We start from the raw sequence: 21015 nt of genomic DNA, 5'->3' as shown, positions 1-21015 counted from the left end.
TCTATCTATCTATCTATCTATCTATCTATCTATCTATCTATCTATCTCTTGAAATAGGATTGCTGCATGGATCCTATAGTGATTTTATGTTTAACTTTTTGACAAACTGTTAATCTGTTTTCTACAGTGGCTAGGCCACTTTGCATTCCTACTAACCATGAGGGATACTGGCATCTGCTTCCCATACATGCAAACAACCATTTTGAACATGAAGCCTACGCAGAGGCAAACACCACAAATCGAGAGAGATTTTTGATCTAAGAGTACTTTCTTTCTGGGCAGCTGGAGTGTAGTCATAACTGAAGCGAATCTTGCTATCAGATTCTTCAGTTAGGTACAACCAACTATGCATTTCTTCTAGGGGGAGTTTGAATTTGGTTCCTGTCACTTGCAGATGAAAAGAAGAACCCAAGTATTTTCTTCCATGATGTCGTCGGCTCACCTTGTGCATACTGCGGTCGAAATCCTCTTCCTCTCCTCCAGATGAGAACCTCCTGGCTCGGGGCACTGTCAAAGGACAGGGGAGATTAACTCCAGCATGTGCTTCCTGCTCAGCCCTCTGGCTCCCTCCCTCCATCCCCCAGTTTCTGGTGGGTTCCTCACTGCTGCTGTTGCAGTGTCTCATTTGCTTATGCTTGCTTCTGTGTCATACTCTTTCTCTGAACTGGGGTTTCTTAGAAGGTAATGAAGTCACCCCTGAGCTTCTGTAAAGCTTTGTTTAGAAAGGAGACTCAATTAGTAAAGCTCAATGTTGAATCAAAGTAGATCTTGGTGGAAATTCCTTTGCATGATAGAGAGGAGAAATCTGGGCTGTGTGGTGGGGTATCATGGTATCTAGAGGACTTATATTTTCCATCTTTAGACCCTAGGTTTCCTTCCCAAGAACAGGAACCTGGCATTTTTGCTCCCCACTATATCCCTAGGATCTGGGGCTGGCATCTAACACCTGCTGTGGAAACAGTAAGATTCTCAGTTATATCTTCTCCAGCATTCTCAATGAAATGATTGTGTGAAGGAGTAGGTGACTGTCACTGATACAGATGGTAGGGCTCTGCCCTTTGGCCCTATGGTGATACTACCTTTGGGGGACCCATGGTAGGTCCAATACTCGGACTCTGAAGCATAGTAGGGGTCTGGCGAGTAGGCTGGACTATACTTGGAGGCCTGGCTGATGTCTTCACTTGTTTTGCTCTTGGTTGCTGTGGACAAATCACCTGCGAAGGACCCAAGGACAGCACTTTAAGAAGACAGAGTGTCTCAGCTCTGAACATGCTGAACAGCACTCTCTGTCTCTGTCATGTTTCAGCTCTGGGAGGCAAGGCTACTTAAGGTTAGAGGTCTCTGGTGAGAGAGCCTGGGGAGTGAAGGAGGAGCTGGAGAAGCCCTGAGTGAACCTCCCTCCACCCCCCCATTTTACATTCGAGGGAAGAGAAGGGAAAGGGCTTGATCAAGACCACCCAGTTGGTTTGTTAATAGAACTAACTAGACTTGGGCTTCTTCCAGCACATTCTATGGAATGTAATGGTATACATTAAAACCATATCCTCAAAAAACAAAACAAAACAAAACAAAACAAAACCCCTGAAGTTTCTGAATGAATCTAGCCCTTTCCTTCCTGACATCTTTGAAGCCTGCTTTGTCATGGCTTTGAACCACACTGAGGAAGGAATTGCTAAACAGAGCCAAGGTGCTTGCTGAGTTAGGTCAGCTGTCCCCATGTCCTATTTGAAGAGGCTGGGTGTCTTGAAGGAAGGGGCCCTGAACAGGGAGTGAGGAACAGGGAGCTCTGGTCCCAGCACTGCCACTTGATTTGAGCTCAATCCTGAGCAAATCCCAACCTTCCCTGCCTCGGTTTCCTCATGGTTAAGTATTAGGATTGTGTGTTAGCTCAGGTTCTACCTGGCTTCATGCTTCCATCTGAAGTAATCCTACAACATAGGTGACCAAAATACTTACTGCTGCAGACATACATTTATAGGGCAGTGACTTTACAGGGGCATAGACAGGTGACAGGCTGACAGGGCAGAGAGAAGTCAGCATGGCTTGTCAACCCCTCTGAGGAGGAGCTACAGGGAGGCTGTTAGGGACAAGATCTGTTCCAAGGACCAGAGAGCAGCAGGTCCTGGCATCGGCAGGCTTTCATTCAGCCTGGGACTGTGCATCGCTCCCTTGCTCCCTTGACTTGCACCCTGGATGATTTATCTTCGCTGATGACATTTTGCCTTTTCCTATGATGCAGCCATCGGACTGCACCCTGGACTCCCCCTGAGCCTGCTTTGGTGCTATCTCCTGGAACCCTCTTGGAAAATCTACTGAGTCCTAAGAAATGTGGGGGCCTTTTCTGTTTGTAAAGGCAAACTATCTTTGTGAGGGGCAGTAGCTTTTTTCCTGGCCACCTGCACAAATCTAACCAGAACAGCGAGTAACTGAGGGCAGCCAGGGTAGCAGCTGCTGTCTGCCTCATGGAAGGGAAAGGTATGCTTATTTGCCTGAGGCTCAATGAATGCTTTGTATTAAGGAACAGGAGGTCCCAGCATGGATGATGACTTTGGTACTGGAGTGTAGGTAGAAATCATGGGTAAAGCAGCCAAGAGAAGATTTCTAGGCTGTGAACTCAGTGTTTCTAATTTTAAGGGGTCTGGGTCATGGAGGAAGCCAGTGAATCTGCCCTTTTAAAATTAGTTTCTAAGGAACTGATGTTCTACAGACTTTTCTTTTTTTTTTAAACACCAAATAAATGAATCAATGAGGGGCCAGGAAAGGAGGGTGTTTATCTAGCATGCACAAGGCCCCCAGGTTTGATCTCCAGCACCAGGGAAACGAAATGCAAAAGGAGAAAATGGTTTCTTGCTTCTTTCTCATCTATGAGCTTCCATCTGCACTCAGAAAAGCAGGAGAAAAAAACCTTAAAGCAGAGGCCGTGGACGCAGTGCAGGGATCTATGCATCTCACACAATCCTAACGAGCAGCTTGACTAACCGACATTCTGAGTGCAGTTCTCATAGGAGCTCAGGCATTTGCCAGGATTGCTCTGATCATGGTATTTAGAGCAGTAAAGAGCAGCCAAGGTTGAGGAGGTGGTAAGAAAGGATTTCAGGGACATGAATACTTTTCTTGCTCTTTTGAAATGACATTGATATCCAAAGTCACCCTGAGTGCTTGGGGGGAGGGGCAGCAAGAAAGACGATGGTGTGGCCTTGCATCGTCCTGGAAACCGCCTGCATTGTTAGTACCACCCCCCTCCTTGTTTGGCCAAGCTCTCTCTGCCTCTGACCATACCATGCCGTTTGTAGATCGGGGGTTTTCGGTAGATGTTACTTTCTCCAGCTGCCAGAGACCAGGAAGGGACAGTGGGGAGGAGAGAGAGAGACAGGGGAGGAGACAGCACTTGGTCAGTTGATCTGAGAAGAGAGAGCCAGTCAGCAACTTTTTCCAAGGGGCTAGCATCTTCCCCCTGCCAGGCTTCCTAGTCTCTTCCTTTGCTCGCACCCTGACAGGTTCAAGGTAAAGCAGGGGAGAGGGCAGATGCATACAAATGGTACCAGGGAAGGGGGGGTGGTCTAAATGATGGGCATGCGAGGGATGCTAAGCAGGCCTGGTGCCAAAATCGGTCGCTGCTTCTGCCCCTAGTGGCCACGCCTTGACTCACTCCATGCAAAAGCCCTCTGGAAGCTGCAGGGTTTCAGCCTTGTCTACCTTAGCCTCCCTCAGAGACACGCTGGGCCCCTCGGGGGCCATCGGGACCAGTGTAGGGGATGGAAAGTATAGGGTCAACAATCGAGGGCGAGTGAGTGGGGGTCGCACAGCTGGAAAACGGTCTAGACCTGGGTCTGAGAAGACCCCATAATGCTGGTTACAGGTTTTTGTTTTTGTTTTTTTTTATGACAGCAATAGAAAGCAAATGTGAACATCCATGGTGGAATTTCCTACCAGGCCACGCAGCCTCTGGCTTCCTCTCACCTCCGCTAGGTATGCCGGCTTTCTTTCTGCTGCCCCCACTGCTTGGCTGTGGGACTGTCACAGCACTAACTTTGATGCTTCCTCCTCCAAGGAGTCTTTTCCTGCCCACCTCACCAACACAACCTGCCTTACTCTGGCCATTCCTCCACAGTGCTCTGGCTTTTTGCCTTTTCTGTTTAGAGTAGCTATTATCACCTTTTACTACCCTTTCACTTTTACAGGTTTTTTTAATTCATTCACCATCGCTATCCACACATCCATCGTGAGTATCACAGTAACACCTGAACTAACTGGGTGGATGGCTCTCCCCACACATTTAACTATACTCATTATAAAGGTGAGATCTGGGCTGGTGCAAGCCCAACTGTAGTCTCAGGGTCCAGAATACTACCTGCCTACCCAGAGAAGCCAAGAATCAGCTTACAAACAGTGGGGTCAGGGTTCAAGCCAAAATATCCAAGGCAAGCACCCTTCACCAGTTTGCCTTTACTCTGCCCATCAGCCATATAAAGGGCCAATACTTGGGCATTTCATGTGAGCCCTTTCTTCCCTAGCCCTTCCTGATGGTCATGATCAAGGTTGGTTGTATGGAGAGACTAGACCAAAGCCCATAGCCATGTTGGGGCTGGAAGGTGTGGGTGATTGGTTAGGAAGGGTCCCCCAGGAACAGACTTCTCCTCAATGCCTGTGTAGCATCAAGCAAGTGGCTCAGGCATCTGGCACCCCCACAGAGCATGCACTCATGCCGGGAATGGTGGGCTGGCAGCGCCTACCTGGGATGTGAAAATGCTTGGGAGCCTGGTAAGAGGTTGGAGTGGAGGACCTCACATCTAACTGGCTATGGAATGGAGAGCTCCGGCCGCTCTCAGGCCCTGGAGCATGCAGGCAGTGATCCCCAGAGAGAACAGAAGCATAGAGAAAACAGGCATTAGACATGGGAGCACTGAAGGAAGCAGCAAGGTGGCGGTGGCAGCGGCAGCGGTGGCAGTGGCGGCAGCGGTGGGCCGGGCTGGGTGCCCCAGTGTGCTCAGCTCCAGAGTGGAAGCAGCTTGTGCTTTCATGCACCATGTCGGCTGAAACAAGCTTGACCCCTCATTTGACCCCCAAGTCTGATTCTGCCAAGAAGATATCTGCTTGCTTATCCTCCCATGCCACCCTGCTTAGGTTCCTCCCTCTGTTTCCCCTTTCTCCAGTTAAACACTTGCTCCTCTTACTGAAGGATGACTTGTACATACTTTAACTGGCTGAGTGGGGCTGGGGCCCTCAGGTAAAGACCAGACTTCAGCCATGATGCTATGTGTTTCTTTCTGTGTATGCACAGGCTGAAGGATGAGAGAGGACCCTTCCTCTAACCAGGGTCCCTGGGCTGCCTGACACGTCTTCTCCTGGCAATTCTCAACCCACATTCTTGTTCTTTTCAGTGTCACATCTGAATCTTAGGGATTCAGTCAGGCCCACTAGTCACCTGAATGTCCGTAGGCTTTGGAAAGTGTCTATTGTCCCTGTAGCCCACGGACACTAAGTGACCACATTATCCTGACTCCTCTTCTCTCTTTGGGGCTTCCCTTGCCTTACCTGAGCGGTAGTAATGATGGGGAGAGCGGGAGAAGGTGGGAGACAGGCCTTGCCGACTGTAGGTGGGGGAATCGATGTATCCAGGGCTGGAGGCCCGCCTCTGCCGGAGGTCCAGGTTCTCATAGATGTCCTGGGGGAGGAGGCAGGACTATGAGCAACACCCATGGTGTAAGACTTTGTATGTTTGCAGTCAGGTGCTGTGGAGTCTGAAATTCTAGAGATTTGGGCTTGAGTCACACACACAACCTGAGGAGGATGGGAGTGAATTCTTAGGCCTAATTCATCACTCACAGCCCCCGGCTCGAACCCACACAGGCAGTTCCTGGAGTCCGACTAGGGATTCCAGAGGCACACACGAGTCTGGGGTTCTTTCCAGCCATTTCCATCCTTCATGCCATTTCTTGGTTGGGGAAAACATTTTGGGTTGGGATCAGGTCCTGTGGTGCAGGGAGTTGTGACCAGGGAGCCTTTTTGGTCATTATAAAGGAACACCACATACATACATACATACATACATACATACATACATACATACACACATATATGGTATATATAGTCAGATTATATATCAGATTAATTACCTGGGAGTAAGGAGATAATGTTCCCAGTGACTTTAAAAGCGAAGAATTTGAAGGCAGCCATGGAGGGAGCAAAGGGAGAGAGAGGCAGGCAAGAGGAAGGGAGAGAACATGGTTACATTGTGAGATGGTTAAATGGTGGTAAGGGGAGGGCCTGCAGCTGCCCGTCTGGAGGGGACCCTATCCAGACAACATTTCATTTTGAATTCTAGAACATCAGAACCGCTGGAAAGTGGTAGGAAATACTGTGACCATGACTCCCCTTTCTAATATGAGGGCTCAGGGCCAGGCTAGGGTTCTCGGGAAATAGCTAGTGTTGTGAGCTCAGAGCTACTTTCTCAGCCCTCCCCTGTCTCTCTCCTGGCTCACATCTCCTTTGTAGTTCATGAAGACAAAGCCCAGGGGAACAGTATCCACATTTAGGGCTAAGGAAGGACCACTGTTGTAAATTGGAAGGCTGGCACGGTGAGGAGCAGATCAAGCTGCGGACTCAGCCTGCTCAGCCAGGCTGCTGACTTCAGCTGTGACCAGAGTCATGCCCGAACACCTACCCAACGTTGACCAGACTCTTAATGTTCAAGACAAGTAAGAAATGTAAATTCTTATGTGAAATCTAATATTTACATGCCAACAGCTAATTTACATTTCTGAATGACTGACTCTCTGTGAGTGAACCAAAACCATCTGGAACTTGGCCTGACCCAAGGGCCCTGGTCTCTAGACTCAGAATTGGAGTCTGCAAATACTTGATCCTCTTTTCCAGGCCCATTTTAGAAGCCAGAACTCAGAGACTCTCAGAAGTGGACTCTTCAACCAGATGGAACTGAACCCCTGTTGGTTGTGCTGTTGCTGCCCAAGAATATTAGCCAATGACTGGTAGAGTTGAAACAGGTATCTGGAAGCCTGTTCCCCAGGCTAGGATCCTGTTGCCCATTGTTATAGTTCAAGGGCCTAGTATGGGGTGAGAAATCTCTTGTAACATGACTGGTTAGGACCTATTCTGTGATAGCGATCCTGCTTTCTTCAGAGAACCCTCCCTTTTTCTAGTAGCCATTGAATGGTTTTTAAATCCACCCAAAGCTGTGTTTTCACAAATGTGTGTCCTGTTCTGAGCATGAAGTTTTAAGTAAGATTTAATATGGAGAGAACATACCTAACCAGGGTTTAGGAACTTGGCTGCCTTTTGAGCCTGGTATGATATCAGAGACATGGGCTTGAGTACCAGCAAGATTTCTCTACTGTAAGAAAAGCAGCAGCTTGAGCAATGAATAGTTCTAGGCTCTCAACTTGTGTGCTGGCTCAGTAAGTGTGGTGAGGACTGGGAAGGATGGAGAGTCTAGTCCTGTCCACAGGACATCCTGCCACTTACCTCTAGATGATGGACATACACGTTTAATGCTTTAGCCAAAGCCAGATTTTTGGATGAAAGCTCTTGGTTTTAAAAACTTGGCTATAAATTCCAGGTTAGAAAGGACTAGGGGCTGATACTGTGGTGGACAGGCTGTCTATAATGAAGTTGGCTGGGGACTCTGGTAGGACCTTGTCTCTTTCAAGAGTCCCAGAGAGGGCAAGACTCGATACCTCTCCATAACCGCATCTCTCCAGCATCTCGTCGGAGGTGTATCTGGAATGAGGTTCATAGGAAATGAGGTCGGGGCGTTGCACCTCGTAGATGGACTTAACCTTGGGGAGAGCTGCCAGGTCTTTGTAATTAAGGATCTCATTATCCACTTTAGCCTGGGGAAGAGGGAAATAGACAGGAGAGAAGAAGCAAGATAAGAGGGAAAAGGGGAAAGAGAGGAAACAGAAGCAAGGGGCTCAAGCTTGTGCAGTTTCTACTAAGAACAACTATTAGCCATGAAGGGAAGAGCGGTAGATGTCAGAATAACCATGCTCCCAGAGGCCATCTGTTGAACAACATTGTGAGGCCCCAGGCTTTACCAGAATGATCTCCTCCAAAGGCCACCGTAGCTCTCTGAAGGAAGAATTGATATTATCTTCTAGATGTGGAAACAGGCACAAACATCCCATAACTGGTGTTCCAGATGGCACTCTGAACTCCATTCCTGGATGCTGACTGCTGCCAACCCCACAACAGGACAGTGTCCCTAGTTGCAGCCACCCCCATAATTTCCTTCTGGGAACTAGCTTATGCTTGCCAATAACTTTCTTATCATACAGGTCCCCAAATGAAGCCCACTGATTTCCCTGTGACTGGTGCCATTCTGCAAGCCAGGGGCCTATTTTCTCCCATATTCTGGATGGGGATCTGTAATGAGAACAGCCTGTGATGACAGTAACTTGTCCTGGGGATGTAGCTCAGTAGCTTACTGGCTCAACAGGCGTCTGGCATGAAGTTAATCCCAGCCTCATCAAAAAAAAGTAACTTGTTTTCTGATACAGCCCCATGGCAGTATTGACCAATATTGAAGTTCCAGCAACTACTCCTATTTCACTTGTCCAGGGGAAGAAAGGACAGGAAATAGTGCCATTGATGGGAGCTATCCAGGGTCAAAGAAGAAACTGATGTGAGTCTGAATGATCTTGCCGTGCTGTGAAAGCCCGCCTGGGCCTGGCAGCTTTGAGGACTATGCGTGGAGTCTTCTCCTTGGGGCTGGTTCTTTGTTGTCCGACTCCCCCACATTCTTGGACTTGGCTCCTTGGCTTGTGGTCAGACGTGCTGCTTCTCTCATTGCTCCCCGGCTCTGCCACCCACCTCCCTTGGCTTCCATCCCTTCTGTTATCCAAGAGTTCTTCCTCTGGGATGCCCTTTCTCACTGCCTCTGGATGGTCACGCTTCTTCCTTCATTGGTAGTATTGTAAGGGTGTGCAGTGACTTTTCCTTCTGCTACTTGTCATAGTTACAGCTGATTAACCATGAGATGTCCAGTGTTATGAGGATACCAGATCTGTCCACCACCATCTCCCCAACACAGAATACAGTATTTACCCCAGGGAGGAATCTCAGTATACACTGAATGAATGCATACATTACATAACCATGGGACCCCTGAGGGCATCTAGCCTAACTCTCATCTCTTCTGCCTGTGTGTGGATGGCTCTGAAGTTGGGAGCCTAGACAGCTATAAGGGTCTGCTTTGTTTCTAGCCTTCTTGCATGTTTAGAAAGGTCTCTTTTATCTGTGTAACTCCTTTTTAGTTGCATCTTCTCCTTCCTGCCTCTATCACGTACCACTTCTTATATACCAATATTATCCCACCTCTCCCTGCCACTCTGACCCCCTCACTGTCGCCTCGCCTGGTCTCAGTTCAGACCTCGCAGCTGCTGTCTTGTCTCAGTTAAGGGGCCAGAAAAGAGGCGGCTGGAATTGATTTTAGAATGCAGGAAGGTTTCGTTCATCACTATACTTTCTCATGCTGCTTGAACTCTAAACTGTCCCTGTGGCTCTTGGTTTACTAGAGAACAAGGTCCAGGCCCTCCCCCATGCCCTTCTGTATCCTCAAGATCTGGTATGCCAGAACAAGGTGGGCATGGCCCAGATGACCCTAAAACATTTCAGGAGCTAGGTCAGGGCTGAGCAAAGCCCTGCCAGTGCTAAGAAGCAATACATACACAGATGACTCGGTTAGGCGACCCAATGCTGGATCCAGGGGGTGAGATGGAAGTTTCAGATGTCCGTCTATGCTGTGGGAAAGATGAAGACAGAGGGGTGAGAAGCAGAAGTCCAGGCTCAGTGGGGAGAAGGCAGGTCCATGATGCAGCTCTAAAGGCACTTTAGCAGTATTGTTAAAATATTCTGGTTTCCGCTCTCCTTTCTATTCTAGGCCCCCTTAGCCAATATCTGTGTGTGAATGAGATACAGCAGGACCAGAACTTCAGGCCTCTGGGTAAAATATGAATTTATTTTCTAGTTATTTGTAGCCAGCATTTTAAATAGAAAATTGTTCCTCAAACTTCATCTTGGGCTATCTCAGCCAATAGCATATTTAGTTTAAGTGAATAAAACTGCTTAGTATTCATTTCTTGGTGGCTTGGTAAACAACAGCTCACTTACTTGCACAATAGGCTGATTCTTTGCAGTGAGCCCTTGGAAGACTGACATCCACTTAAGTGAAAACTTTAAATCACTTGTCTCTATGTCAGCCATGATGGAGTACCAGCACTCCACCCCCTACCCCAATAGTGTGACGCCCTCTCTGTGGATCCCAGAGTGTGGCAGCATGTGATGATGGGACAGTCAAGATTGGCTCAAGGGCCACTAGGAAGTATGTGCGAGTTTAGAGATCTCAGATTCCTGATGTGCAAAAGGGACTGGTGGTCATGCCTCGGGACTGCTCAGCTCCTCCTACATCTCAAAGCATCCTGAGTGGCACTAAAGAATGGCTTTCACCAAACCATGAATGAGAACTAGGGGTGGATCTCGGAAAGAGAACATCTGATGGCACTGCATCATACAGTGATGAGTTGGATGCTTTATTTCAAGCCTCCTGATTAGCTGGAGGAGGACTCTTGATTTGGTGCTAACACATTCCAACAGCTGTTCCAACAACACTTAATTCTCCCTTTGAATTAACGAGTGTGTCAGCAGCACTAGCTAGCATTTTTTAAGATTTATTTTTAATAACTACTCCATTACCATTGGATTGATTTTGTTTATAGCCAGCATTACTCCCTTCTACAAGTGAACCTCAAGCTTTATTTTAAAACACATCCAGTTAAATGAAAAGTAGTGGAGTTGCTTTCAAGGAAAAAAAAAAAGGGAACAGGAACTCGTATGAAGAGGAGGTACACAGATCCTGTGGGAAGCATCAGGGTTTTAAAGGAGAACTCAAATTTGGGAAATCTTCCAGAGAAGAAACTGAGAATAATGACAGCTAGGTCTTCTTGTGCTTTATGGACCTTAGAAAGAACAGGGTAGGGACAGTCATACAAGGACAGAGAGAAAATACACAGCAACAGGACCGATTCTTTCACCAAATTCACATTGGAAGGATGAAATGGCTAAGCAGAAGGGTTAATTAGCTAATCAGGAATTGTGCATGGGTATGTTTGGTTGAGAAGATTCTAGCAAGTGACCTAAGAGACCCTTTAGGGGGTCAAGTCGACAGCAGGGGAAGAATATAAAGGCATGTTAGGGGGAAGGAGGGAGGGGGAGGGGAAAGGGGGTTTGTGGAGGGGAAACTGGGAAAGGGGATAACATTTGAAATGTCAATAAATAAAATAACAAATAAAAAATGAAAACAATAAAGGCATGTTAGAGCTCATGTGTTCCCCCATCCCCTCCCCCAATGCACATCTCAGGAGCCTCTCTGCAGCCTGAAGAGGCATTGGAACCAACCTCTCCCTGCATAAGCCTGGATGAGACCACCCTCTCCCTTCAGTACCAGGGATTCAGATTCACAGGCCTTCCTGGCATCTGTCAGAGCACAGCAATTCTGAGGTACCAGGGCCGCAGCTGGTCTGCTGTGTGCCTGGGGACCACACAACACTCTGCTTTGGCCTGTCTGCATCGCTGCTGTCAAATCACTCTCTTCAGATTTGATTTTTCTCACAGGAAAGGTAGAGATACAATTTCTTGCCTCATCTGCCTCGGGAGGTTAAAGGAAACCGGCCAAAGAGGCGCTAGGAAGATGCTCTGCAAGCTGTCAACTACTGAGATGATAGCAACGATACAATTATTAATAAATGACCTTAGGCTAGGGAAAAGCCATGGCATAATACCTCAGACTGGCTGCCCTCTTGGCCAGCATTGGTACAGTTATCATTTTACCCTCCCTAGACATACTTAAAAATCTCCCATGGATAAAATCCTTTACTGTTTTCAAGGTTCTTTCATACATGGGATCTTAATCACTCCAAGCCCCCACGAAGCTACTCTTCCCATTAAAGAACCCACAGAAATACGTACACATCTGGGAGCTGGTTTGCTTTGTACTAAAGCACATCTTTCCTAACCTGTGGCAAAACGTGGGGTGGGCGACCATGCCTCTTACCTTCAGCTTCTTCTCTGCCCTGGCTGCCTGCTTGCAGATCGGGTGCCAAACCTCAGAACCTAAGGGGCCAGGAAAATAACAAAGACTCAGATCTCTCAAAGCTACCAATGACCAGAGTCCCTATCTTACCTCAGTTTACTCCTTTGACAAGCATGTGTACCCTACATACACATCTAGTTGGGAAGAATCCCTTTTGTCTCCTGGTTTTCTTAGGACCCCATTGTCTCTGAGAACCACTAGTAAGCCACACTTATTCCTTTTCAGGGTGTCTAAATCCCAACTCCATCTTCACAGTTCACAAGGCATCCTCTCGTAAACTTTCTTACCCGTCAGCTGGAGGTGACTTTTTCCTCCTTGAGGCTCCATAGTTTTCTGAAGTTTCTCCACAACACAGTCTTAAGTCATGTTAGCTTGTGAATTTGCCGCCCTAAGTACATTAACAGCACCTTCTAAGCAGGGACTGAGCTTTACCCGTGGGTCTGTCTCCCATAGCATCTGCACAGAGTTTGCCTTTAGTGCAAGTCCATGGGTTTGCAGGGCGAATAGATGAACAGAGGACTATTCCTGACTGACACACAGCAGGTGGCCAATAAATATTTGTTGAATGGAAGAATGGCAGTGGGGGGTGAAAGAAAAAACGACAAACCATGGTTATCTCAGCTTTCTTTTCTCTTAAGTCTTTTCAGATAGAATTAGGACAAATTTGCATTTAAGGGGCGAAGGTGTCATGGTGTATAATATGTTTAGGAGCATTGTCTTGACCTGATAATTCCTCAGACTCCAGACCCTTCAAATTTAGTACACCAGTGTTGCTAATACCCACATTTTATAATGGGTGGAGGTCCAGTTGGCTGGCTCCAAACCCAGGAGGCCAATTTGGAAAGGCATGAACAACAGGTGGTTGGTCACATGCTGTGAAGCCTCCACTATTGCACATTCCCCAAAAGAAGGGGCAGGTGTCCTGGATTAGAAGGGAAAAAATAGGAACCTGTTATCCCTTTGGAGCCATCCCTTGGGTAACTAGCTCTAAAAGGAAAGGGGCCAGCAAATGACTCCATTCCTGAGGAGCAGATGGCATTTGCTTGTCTGTCTTTGTTTCTAAGTTATACTTTCCATGATGGTTGTAAGCGCTTGCAGCTCCTAGGACCCCGATATTGGTTAAGGCACAGGGGTTTGGTGTTGGTCTGGTCAAAGACCAGAAGGAGAGGAAAGAGAATCAGCCCCAAATATGGAGTCCAAAGCTGTTTTTCCTCTAATCAGTCTCTAATAGATCCCCACCCCATCTTTATTTCTTCATCTTAGTAAATATCAAGGCAACACCTGGATAGTCTTAGGTTATTTTCATTTTCAAAATTCTTATTTCAGGGCTGGCTTTGTCTTTCATGGGATAAGACTCCCCACTTAACTGCTGGTATTCTTGGATGTTTTTAATTATTCAAGAGGAGTTTGCTTCTGTCTAAGAGGAAAATGCAGTGGTTATCAGAGCCCAGTAGAGGGACTCTGGGTCTGAGGCTTGAGCCAGGGATCACAGGGTGTGTCTGCTATCAAGCAAGCTGTGGGTTGTGATCTTCCCTTTGGGGAGTTTAAATTACAGGGAGCACTTCCTCTCTGGGTTGCTCCTGAGTCCACCAGGAGTTGTTTACTGCTTTGGCTATGGCAGGAAACATATGTTCCAGGTCACTGTAGGAAATGCTTGAGGTGGACATGGGGGTCTGATGACGTCATGAAATTAAGTGAAAGACAAAAAGGAAAGGTGAGGCGGGCAGAAGTCCAGGCTGGGGGAAATGAGGGCAGCATGTGTGGGTTGAGACTGAACTGTCTCTCTTGCTTTGACTCCGTGACATGACATATCTGATCTGAACTAAAACCGAGCCACAAATGGCTATTAGCTTCACTCTGCATACACTCTGCATACAAGAAAGCATGCTTATCAAGGAACTGAGAGAGGAGAGGAAGAATCATAAGACAGGAGGAAGATGTAATTAGAAATGAAAAAGGAGAGGTTGTTCAGGAGTTGCCAGAATATCTCATATATATATATATATATATATATATATATATATATATATATATATATATATGAAAGTTAAAATAAAAAAAGATTGCCGGTAGCTAGCAATAAACTCAGATAAAGGTAAGTAAAACTGATTTTGTTTGTTTTCTTTTTTTCCCATGAAGACTTGTAGGAAATTATGATCTCCTGAGCATTTATGCCCTTGGTCACCAGAGCAATAGCATGACCCCCTACAGAAAGAAAACAGCTAGTATGCGGGTTAGTTTTGTGTCAGTTTGACACAGGCTGGAGTCATCTGGGAAGAGAGAATCTTAATTGAGAGAATGCTTCCCATGGGATCAGATGGTGGACAAGCCTGTAGGGCATTTTCTTGATTGGTGATTGGTGTGGAAGGGCTCAGCCCATTGTGGATGGTTCTATCCTTGGGATGGTGGTCCTAGAAGGCAAACTGAGCAAGGCACGTGGAGTAAGCCAGTAAGCAGCATCCGTCCATGGCCTCCGTATTAGCTCCTGTTTCCTGCCTCCAGGTTCCTTCCCTGCTTGAGTTCCTGCTCTCACTGCTTTTGATGATGAACTGTTAGATAGAACTGTGAGTGAAATAAACCCTTTGCTCTCCAAGTTGGTTTTGGTCATGGTGTTTCACCATAACAATAGTAACCCTAACTAAGAAACCCAGAGAAGACGGTATTCATTTTTTCCTTCCATTTAAATTCCCAACACAGATCCTGGCCCATGTGAATGATTAGGTGGATCCTATCTGTTTTTTTTTTTTTTTACAATTATAATGTGAAGGATTCCCAGAGGAGGATGGTAACCAGAACAGGTAGGACACCCAAATTTAGTCCCTAAAGGTGGAATGGAAGGCTGAGACATGCCATGTACATTTCTATGCTGAGGGAAGGTGCTTTCATAGGATTTGCAATGAGAACTAAGGGCAAACATTCCAGGGAAGGAAAACTAACTTTCACTAATTGAATGTTCTTGCTCAGTTGATGATGAGATTCCCTTCCTCTACATGTTTTCAAATGTACACAGGATGGGAAAAAGCTCAGCCTTGGTATTGTGGAGGGGATTCATCACATGTCAATCACACTGATGGATTTTGGATGACCATCCCAGTCCTTGGAGATCTTGTTTCTAAATTAATAGGTCTTTCCATATATGCATAATAAACATTTGATCTGCCTAGTACTCAAGATGAAAATGGAAATTCTCTGAGGAGAGATCCCTTATCTATCTGTCTATTGGGACCATAGAGTCTCAATAAATATTCAGAGTGAATGAATAGAGAAAAATGGGCCAATGAGATGGTTCAGCCTATAAAGGCAATTGCCACCAAGCCTACTGACCTGAGTCTGATTCTCCAGGACCTATATGGTAGGAGAGAACCAACTACCACAAGTTGTTCTCTGACTACAAATGCACTGTGGCACGTCTATACAATACACAAATGAACACAACAACAACAATAATAATAAAGCTTAAAAAAAGAAACAAGAAATTTGATGTTAGGTCAGTTGGATTTCCTAAGCTGAGCTTGGGGATTTGGGCAAATAGAACAAGTTAACCTCTCATTTGACAGCTCCCATTGTAGACTGAGTGTATGTGAGAGCATTTGGTAGACTGGTGTTGGTCAAGGTGTGACTTTTGTGGAGCACATGTCTGATAAGCTGGGCAGACTCCTGAGGAGCCCATGCTCAGCCTGATACCACTTTCTTGAAGGTAGGGATGAGAATCAGCAACTCTCCAGGTGACTTAATGATTTTAAAGACGAGGACCATGGCTAAATACCATACAGCACTCCAAGTAAATGTTAATGAACGTTACGGGACAGAGAAACCAACAGTCCAAGACAGAATCTAACATCATACAAGAATGGGACATGTTTCGTTTGAGCTCCTGGTTCCACAAGTCATTGTCTTTTACTCCTGAGACTGTCACCCAGGACTCCATACACTGTGGTTGAAACCTATTGTCAAGGTTATAGGTTCCCAGCTGACTAGAGATAGAGACCTAAATCTAGCATAGTCCTCAGGTTGGCTTTGATGTTCACCAGAACCAGCAAGACTAGTTACAGTATGGCCCAGACCTGCAGTGTCTGAGGCAGACAGGATTCGAGGATCCCACCCACTTCTCTGCTGGGCCTTGTCATCCAATTTGCCAGTGCCTCTTTTAAAATGTCAGAGCTGGATCTGATATGGTTGTCTTACAGAATGCTCAGGGAGGGGTTATAAATACAAAGGTGACTGAAAGTTCTGGGTCAGCACTGTGTAAACATTCTGTGTCTGAATGCTTTTAGACACTGTAGGTTGCCACGATCCTCCCAGTACCTAACACACAGCCCTTGTCATTTGGTGGTGAAGGTGGTTGAGTTTCAAGTTTCCAATTCTGCCTCAACAGGTTCCTTCTTCAGATTGCTCATGACCATAAGCAGGGTGAGGTTGCTCTGCATTCTGCCTCTGTGACAGCAGCATTGCCTCTGTGACATGACCCGCCAATGACCTTAGAGTTGCTCCATTAAGAACTCTATCTAGGGCCAGAGAGATGGCTCTGTGGTTAAGAGCATTTGCTGCTCTCTCAGAGGGACCTGAGTTTGGTTTCTAGGACCCATACCAGGCAGCTCATAGTTGTAACTCCAGCTTCAGAGGATCAGATGTTCTGGCCTTAGACATCTGCACTCATGGACACATACCCACATTCAGACCTTGTAGTGGTTGGGGCTGGGTTTGTGTCAATATGATACAAGCTAGTCATCAGAGAGGAACGAGTCTCAGTTAAGGAAAGGCCTCTGTGTGATCCAGCTATAAGGCATTTTCTCAATTAGTGATCAGTGGGGGAGGGCTCAGTCCATTGTGGTTGGTTCTATTCCTGGGGTGGTGGTCCTGGGTTTTATAAGAAAGCAGGCTGAGCAAGCTAGTAAGCAGCACCTCTTGGTGGCCTTGGCATCAGCTCTTGCCTCACTGAGTTCCTGTCCTGAGTTCCAGTCCTGACTTCCTTTGGTGATGAACAGCAATGTGGAAGTGTAAGCTGAATAAATCCTTTCCTCCCCAACTTGCTTTTTGGTCATGGTGTTTTGTCACAGCAATAGAGACCCTAAGTAAGACAGACATACACCATAGAAAGCCAAGTCTATGGACACAAAGCACATTAGTGGATACCAGAAGCTTATAGCAGGTACAAGTGAGTAGACAACAGTTACTTAAAGGGGATGACGTTTCTTTGGGATGAGATAGAGATACACATAGATGATGGTTGAACAACATTGTGAATGGACTGACTGAAAGCTACTTGAGTATATATTTTAAATGGTTAATTTGATGTAATGTGAATTTTTAATCTCAAGAAGAAAAAAAAAAAGAATCCCCTGCCCCATAGCCCCAGAGGAAATGGACTGCTTCTGCAGACCACAGGGCATGTCACTCTCCCTTTGTCATTGAGAGGGTTGAGCAAGCTCTTCACTTGACTTTGCTGTGTATAACAATATCACCACTGCCATCAACTTGGGTATCAGGGGTCTTCCCCAGGTGTCAGGCACTTAATGTGTGTATTATATAATGTGATATCCTGTGAGGCTTGAATCTTAGGCTGCTGCTTACTGCATGATTGGCTGCACTGCCCAGAGCAACTCAGTCCTGCTTATGGCCCCTATTCCCATCTGCAAAGTGGGGATTGATATATCTGCCTTGTAGATTTGTTGTAAGGATTAATGAACACACACACACAAACACACACACACACACACACACAAGTGGGGGCCACTTGAGCGAACATTGGAGTGATATCTGCTTATAGTAGGCATTATGTATACATTTTTATTGTTGTTAATATTATCTCCTCTCTCCCATCCAAAAATTCAATGTGCTGGGGGCTAACTAGTTTGGGTAAACTGAAGAAACTCATAGGTGATTAGAGGAGGAGACTTATTTTTTGACTCCCAGGATCAGGGTCTTGATGAGCCAGGCATAACAGCTGAGGGGCTGCATTCCATTTTGGAGGGGAGCTCTTAAAAACAAGAAGTAAACACCTCAACAGAACCAGGAAGTCCCTAAAACTGGTCAGATTTAACAGGTTTCTCCATCCTCAAGCTTATAGAAGCAGTAAGGCCTGAGGAAAGACTCATAGACAAGCCAAGCTGCCTGGAAAAGGCTCAGGCCAACAGAGTCACTGGGAAGACACTCTTCAACCCAATGAGCTGCCTGTAGGTTGTGTGGTTTAATCTTTTGAGCCTTCACTCACACTGGGGTGGGCTTTTGTGAGCTGTTGTCACCCACGCTGGGGTGGGCTTTAAGCTGTCTTTGAGTCATCTCTGCTAACTGTGAGTAATCCCCTACCCATATACCTGTGAGTAACCCAGAGAAAACTCATCGGTTCACCAAGTGATACTTTTGTGGTATCCATATTTTGATTTATCATCAGTTCTCTTATCTAGAGTGAGTAGATGTTTACTCATGTCTCCTCACAACAAGTGAAAGGGGACATAAAGACAAATGGCTGGCTTTACAGGTGCAGTTGCTGACCAGAAGCCTGGTGCGGCTGCCACTGCACCTTCCTGGCATGAGGAAGTGGTGTTAGGTAGAGGGAGAGAAATATCTTGTAAGCATAATCCCGGTTACTCTAGACAGCATCAAGCAGGAAGGGGCAAGGAACACAGCAGGACTGAGGGTCCAGTAATCCAGGGGATGTGGACAGAGATGGAAATGATCTGAAAGGTTAGGCTATATCAACAATAGGTATCCATATTTCCCCTATTATTATTATTTTTCCCCTGAGACTTTATTGATGCTATGAAGAGGCCATGAGAAGGAAGAAGAGACCTTGAGGATTATGTGGGTCCAAAGTAGAGATAGGGCAAAAAAAAATTGTTCATTATTATTTTTAAATTTTTTATGTGCATGAGTGTCTTGCTTGCACGTATGGATGTGTACCATGTGTATGCATGGTCTATGTGAAGGCCAAAAGAGGGCCTAGGAGCTCTTGAAAATGAAATTACAGTGGTTGTGAGCTACCATGTGGGAGCTGGGAATCAAAACCCCTCTCTCTGTAAGGACAAGAAGTGCTCTTAACCATTAAGCCATCTCTCTAGGGCACACATGTGAATGTGGGTAGATGCTTGGGTACATGTAGGGTCCAGACAAGGATGTCAGGTATCTTCCTTTATCACTCTGTCTTATTCCTTTAAAGCAAGGTCTCTCACTGAATGAGAAACATACTGTGTAAGCTGGCCTGGCCAGCAAGCTCTGGGGTTCCATTATCCAACTATGTCCAGCTTTTAATGTGGATGCTGGGTATTCAAACTCAGATGCTTGCACGTGGTGAGCTCTTACCCCGGGAACTATTCCCCTTCTTTCCCTTCCTGAATTATTATAATATATTTAGAGAGTGCCTGGGCCTGACCTCATGCTACATACTTAAGGGTCCCTTGACAATAGCAGTACCTAAGTAAAAAATAATAATCACAATATAAAGGCAGCTAACACTGAGCAAATATGTAGAGCCCTATTTAAGTCCGTCCATCCTTATTTCCTTCCTTCCTCCCTTCCTTCCTTCCTTCTTTCTTCCTTTCTTTCTTTCTGAGACAAGATCTTGCTATGTAGCCCAAGATAGACTTGAATCAATAATTCTCCTGTCTTGGCCTTCTAAGTGTTCTTATTGCCTTCTCCTCTCTTCTTTTTTCCTTTTTTTTTTTGTTACGTCTGTATGTAGTGTGTGTGTTTCTGCATATAAGTGTGTGGGTATGAATACTCATGTATGCACATGTAGAGGGCAGAATAGGATAGTAGATATTTTTCTCTATCTTCTCTGTCTTATTCTCTTGAGACAGATAGTATCTTTAAGTAAACCAAATGCTTACCATTTTAGCTAGGTTGGCAGTGAGCTCCAGGGACCTGCCTGTCTTCACTCCTTTATGCTGGGACTACAGGCACATGTATCCATGTATCCAGGCCTGGCTTTTTACATGGGTGCTAGGGATTCAAATTTTGGTCCTCATGCTTGGATAGCAAGTGCGGTTATCCACTTAGTCATGTCCTTGGCTTCTTAATGTGTTCTTAGTGTTGTGGTGGCAGTAGCGACACAATCCAGCATTGATGAACATGTTGCACCCTAGAGCACAGCCACCCCTAGGGGTTTGTCATAAGCTCTGAGCTAGTGGTACTTGGCTGTGCACTGAGCCCGAATCCTGTAGTTGATCATCAAAGCTAACCTGTGTGGTGCTGAAGCTGAGGTTCTGGGAGCTTGGATGTCTTAGCTGTTTGTTGACTTTTATCTTTCCACCTGTGCCTGGGCCCAAATGAGGTCATCAGACCCTTCCTGGGGCTCCTCTGCTGAGCTCAGAGGGGAACACCACCTCTCTACACAGCTGCTGACTGGGGGACGGCCATATTCTCCTTCCTACCACACGACTCCTGGTCCAGAATAGAAGAGCATGAGGCCAACGCAAAGAGAAGCAGAGAAAAGACCAGCCTGGGGATCCTCAAGGACTGCTCAATGAAGCTGCTCCTGGATGCTTCTCAATCCCATCAGCCCATCAGTCATTCCCCTTCTGCCCTAGTGGCTGATGTTGAGTTTCTGCCACCTGAAAAGTCCAGAGCAATAAAACCTCTCCTGAAACTCGGACCTGAGTGCCTGACACATCCCTGACTTGCCCTGAAGGCAATTTTGTTTCTTAGAAAATACAGGAAGCAACCAGGAAAATTGCTGCTCTGGACCTAATTTTGACCAACATGAACAAATTGACTGTGAAGTATAGACATGACAGGTAACCCGTGAGAAAACGGCCACATCACTTTGCGTTTGCGGTGACCTGATCCGAACAAGCTGGAAACAGATTTTAGAACTCCAACACTGTAACACTTTCTGTGATTCAAAATGTTGGGTAACCCTTAAAATCTTGAAGAAGAAAAAAAAAGAAGGCAGCTCATCAAAAGTTAAAATG

At 46.2% G+C, this 21015-nt stretch overlaps 1 protein-coding gene across 3 annotated transcripts in view; it reads right to left on the bottom strand.

Moving 5' to 3' along the window:
• Positions 1-21015, bottom strand: part of Ablim3 (actin binding LIM protein family member 3) — a 114273-nt gene that overhangs the window by 11611 nt on the left and 81647 nt on the right. Inside the window, exons 9-17 of one of the 3 annotated variants that reach the window (XM_028774166.1) lie at positions 12068-12126; positions 9687-9758; positions 7695-7850; positions 6117-6146; positions 5536-5665; positions 4734-4832; positions 3280-3327; positions 1080-1214; positions 443-507 (exon numbers count right to left, since the gene is read on the bottom strand). In XM_028774166.1, coding sequence (XP_028629999.1) covers positions 443-507; positions 1080-1214; positions 3280-3327; positions 4734-4832; positions 5536-5665; positions 6117-6146; positions 7695-7850; positions 9687-9758; positions 12068-12126 — 794 coding nt within the window. The remainder of the gene's footprint in view (positions 1-442; positions 508-1079; positions 1215-3279; positions 3328-4733; positions 4833-5535; positions 5666-6116; positions 6147-7694; positions 7851-9686; positions 9759-12067; positions 12127-21015) is intronic. The other 2 variants (XM_028774164.1, XM_028774165.1) reach the window with 2 other exon arrangements.

This window comes from Grammomys surdaster, unplaced genomic scaffold, assembly GCF_004785775.1.
Source record: "Grammomys surdaster isolate TR1022 unplaced genomic scaffold, NIH_TR_1.0 239, whole genome shotgun sequence".
NCBI lineage: Eukaryota > Metazoa > Chordata > Mammalia > Rodentia > Muridae > Grammomys > Grammomys surdaster.
The sequence above is the reverse complement of the archived record's forward strand: the minus strand, read 5'-3'. Positions and strand labels throughout refer to the sequence as shown.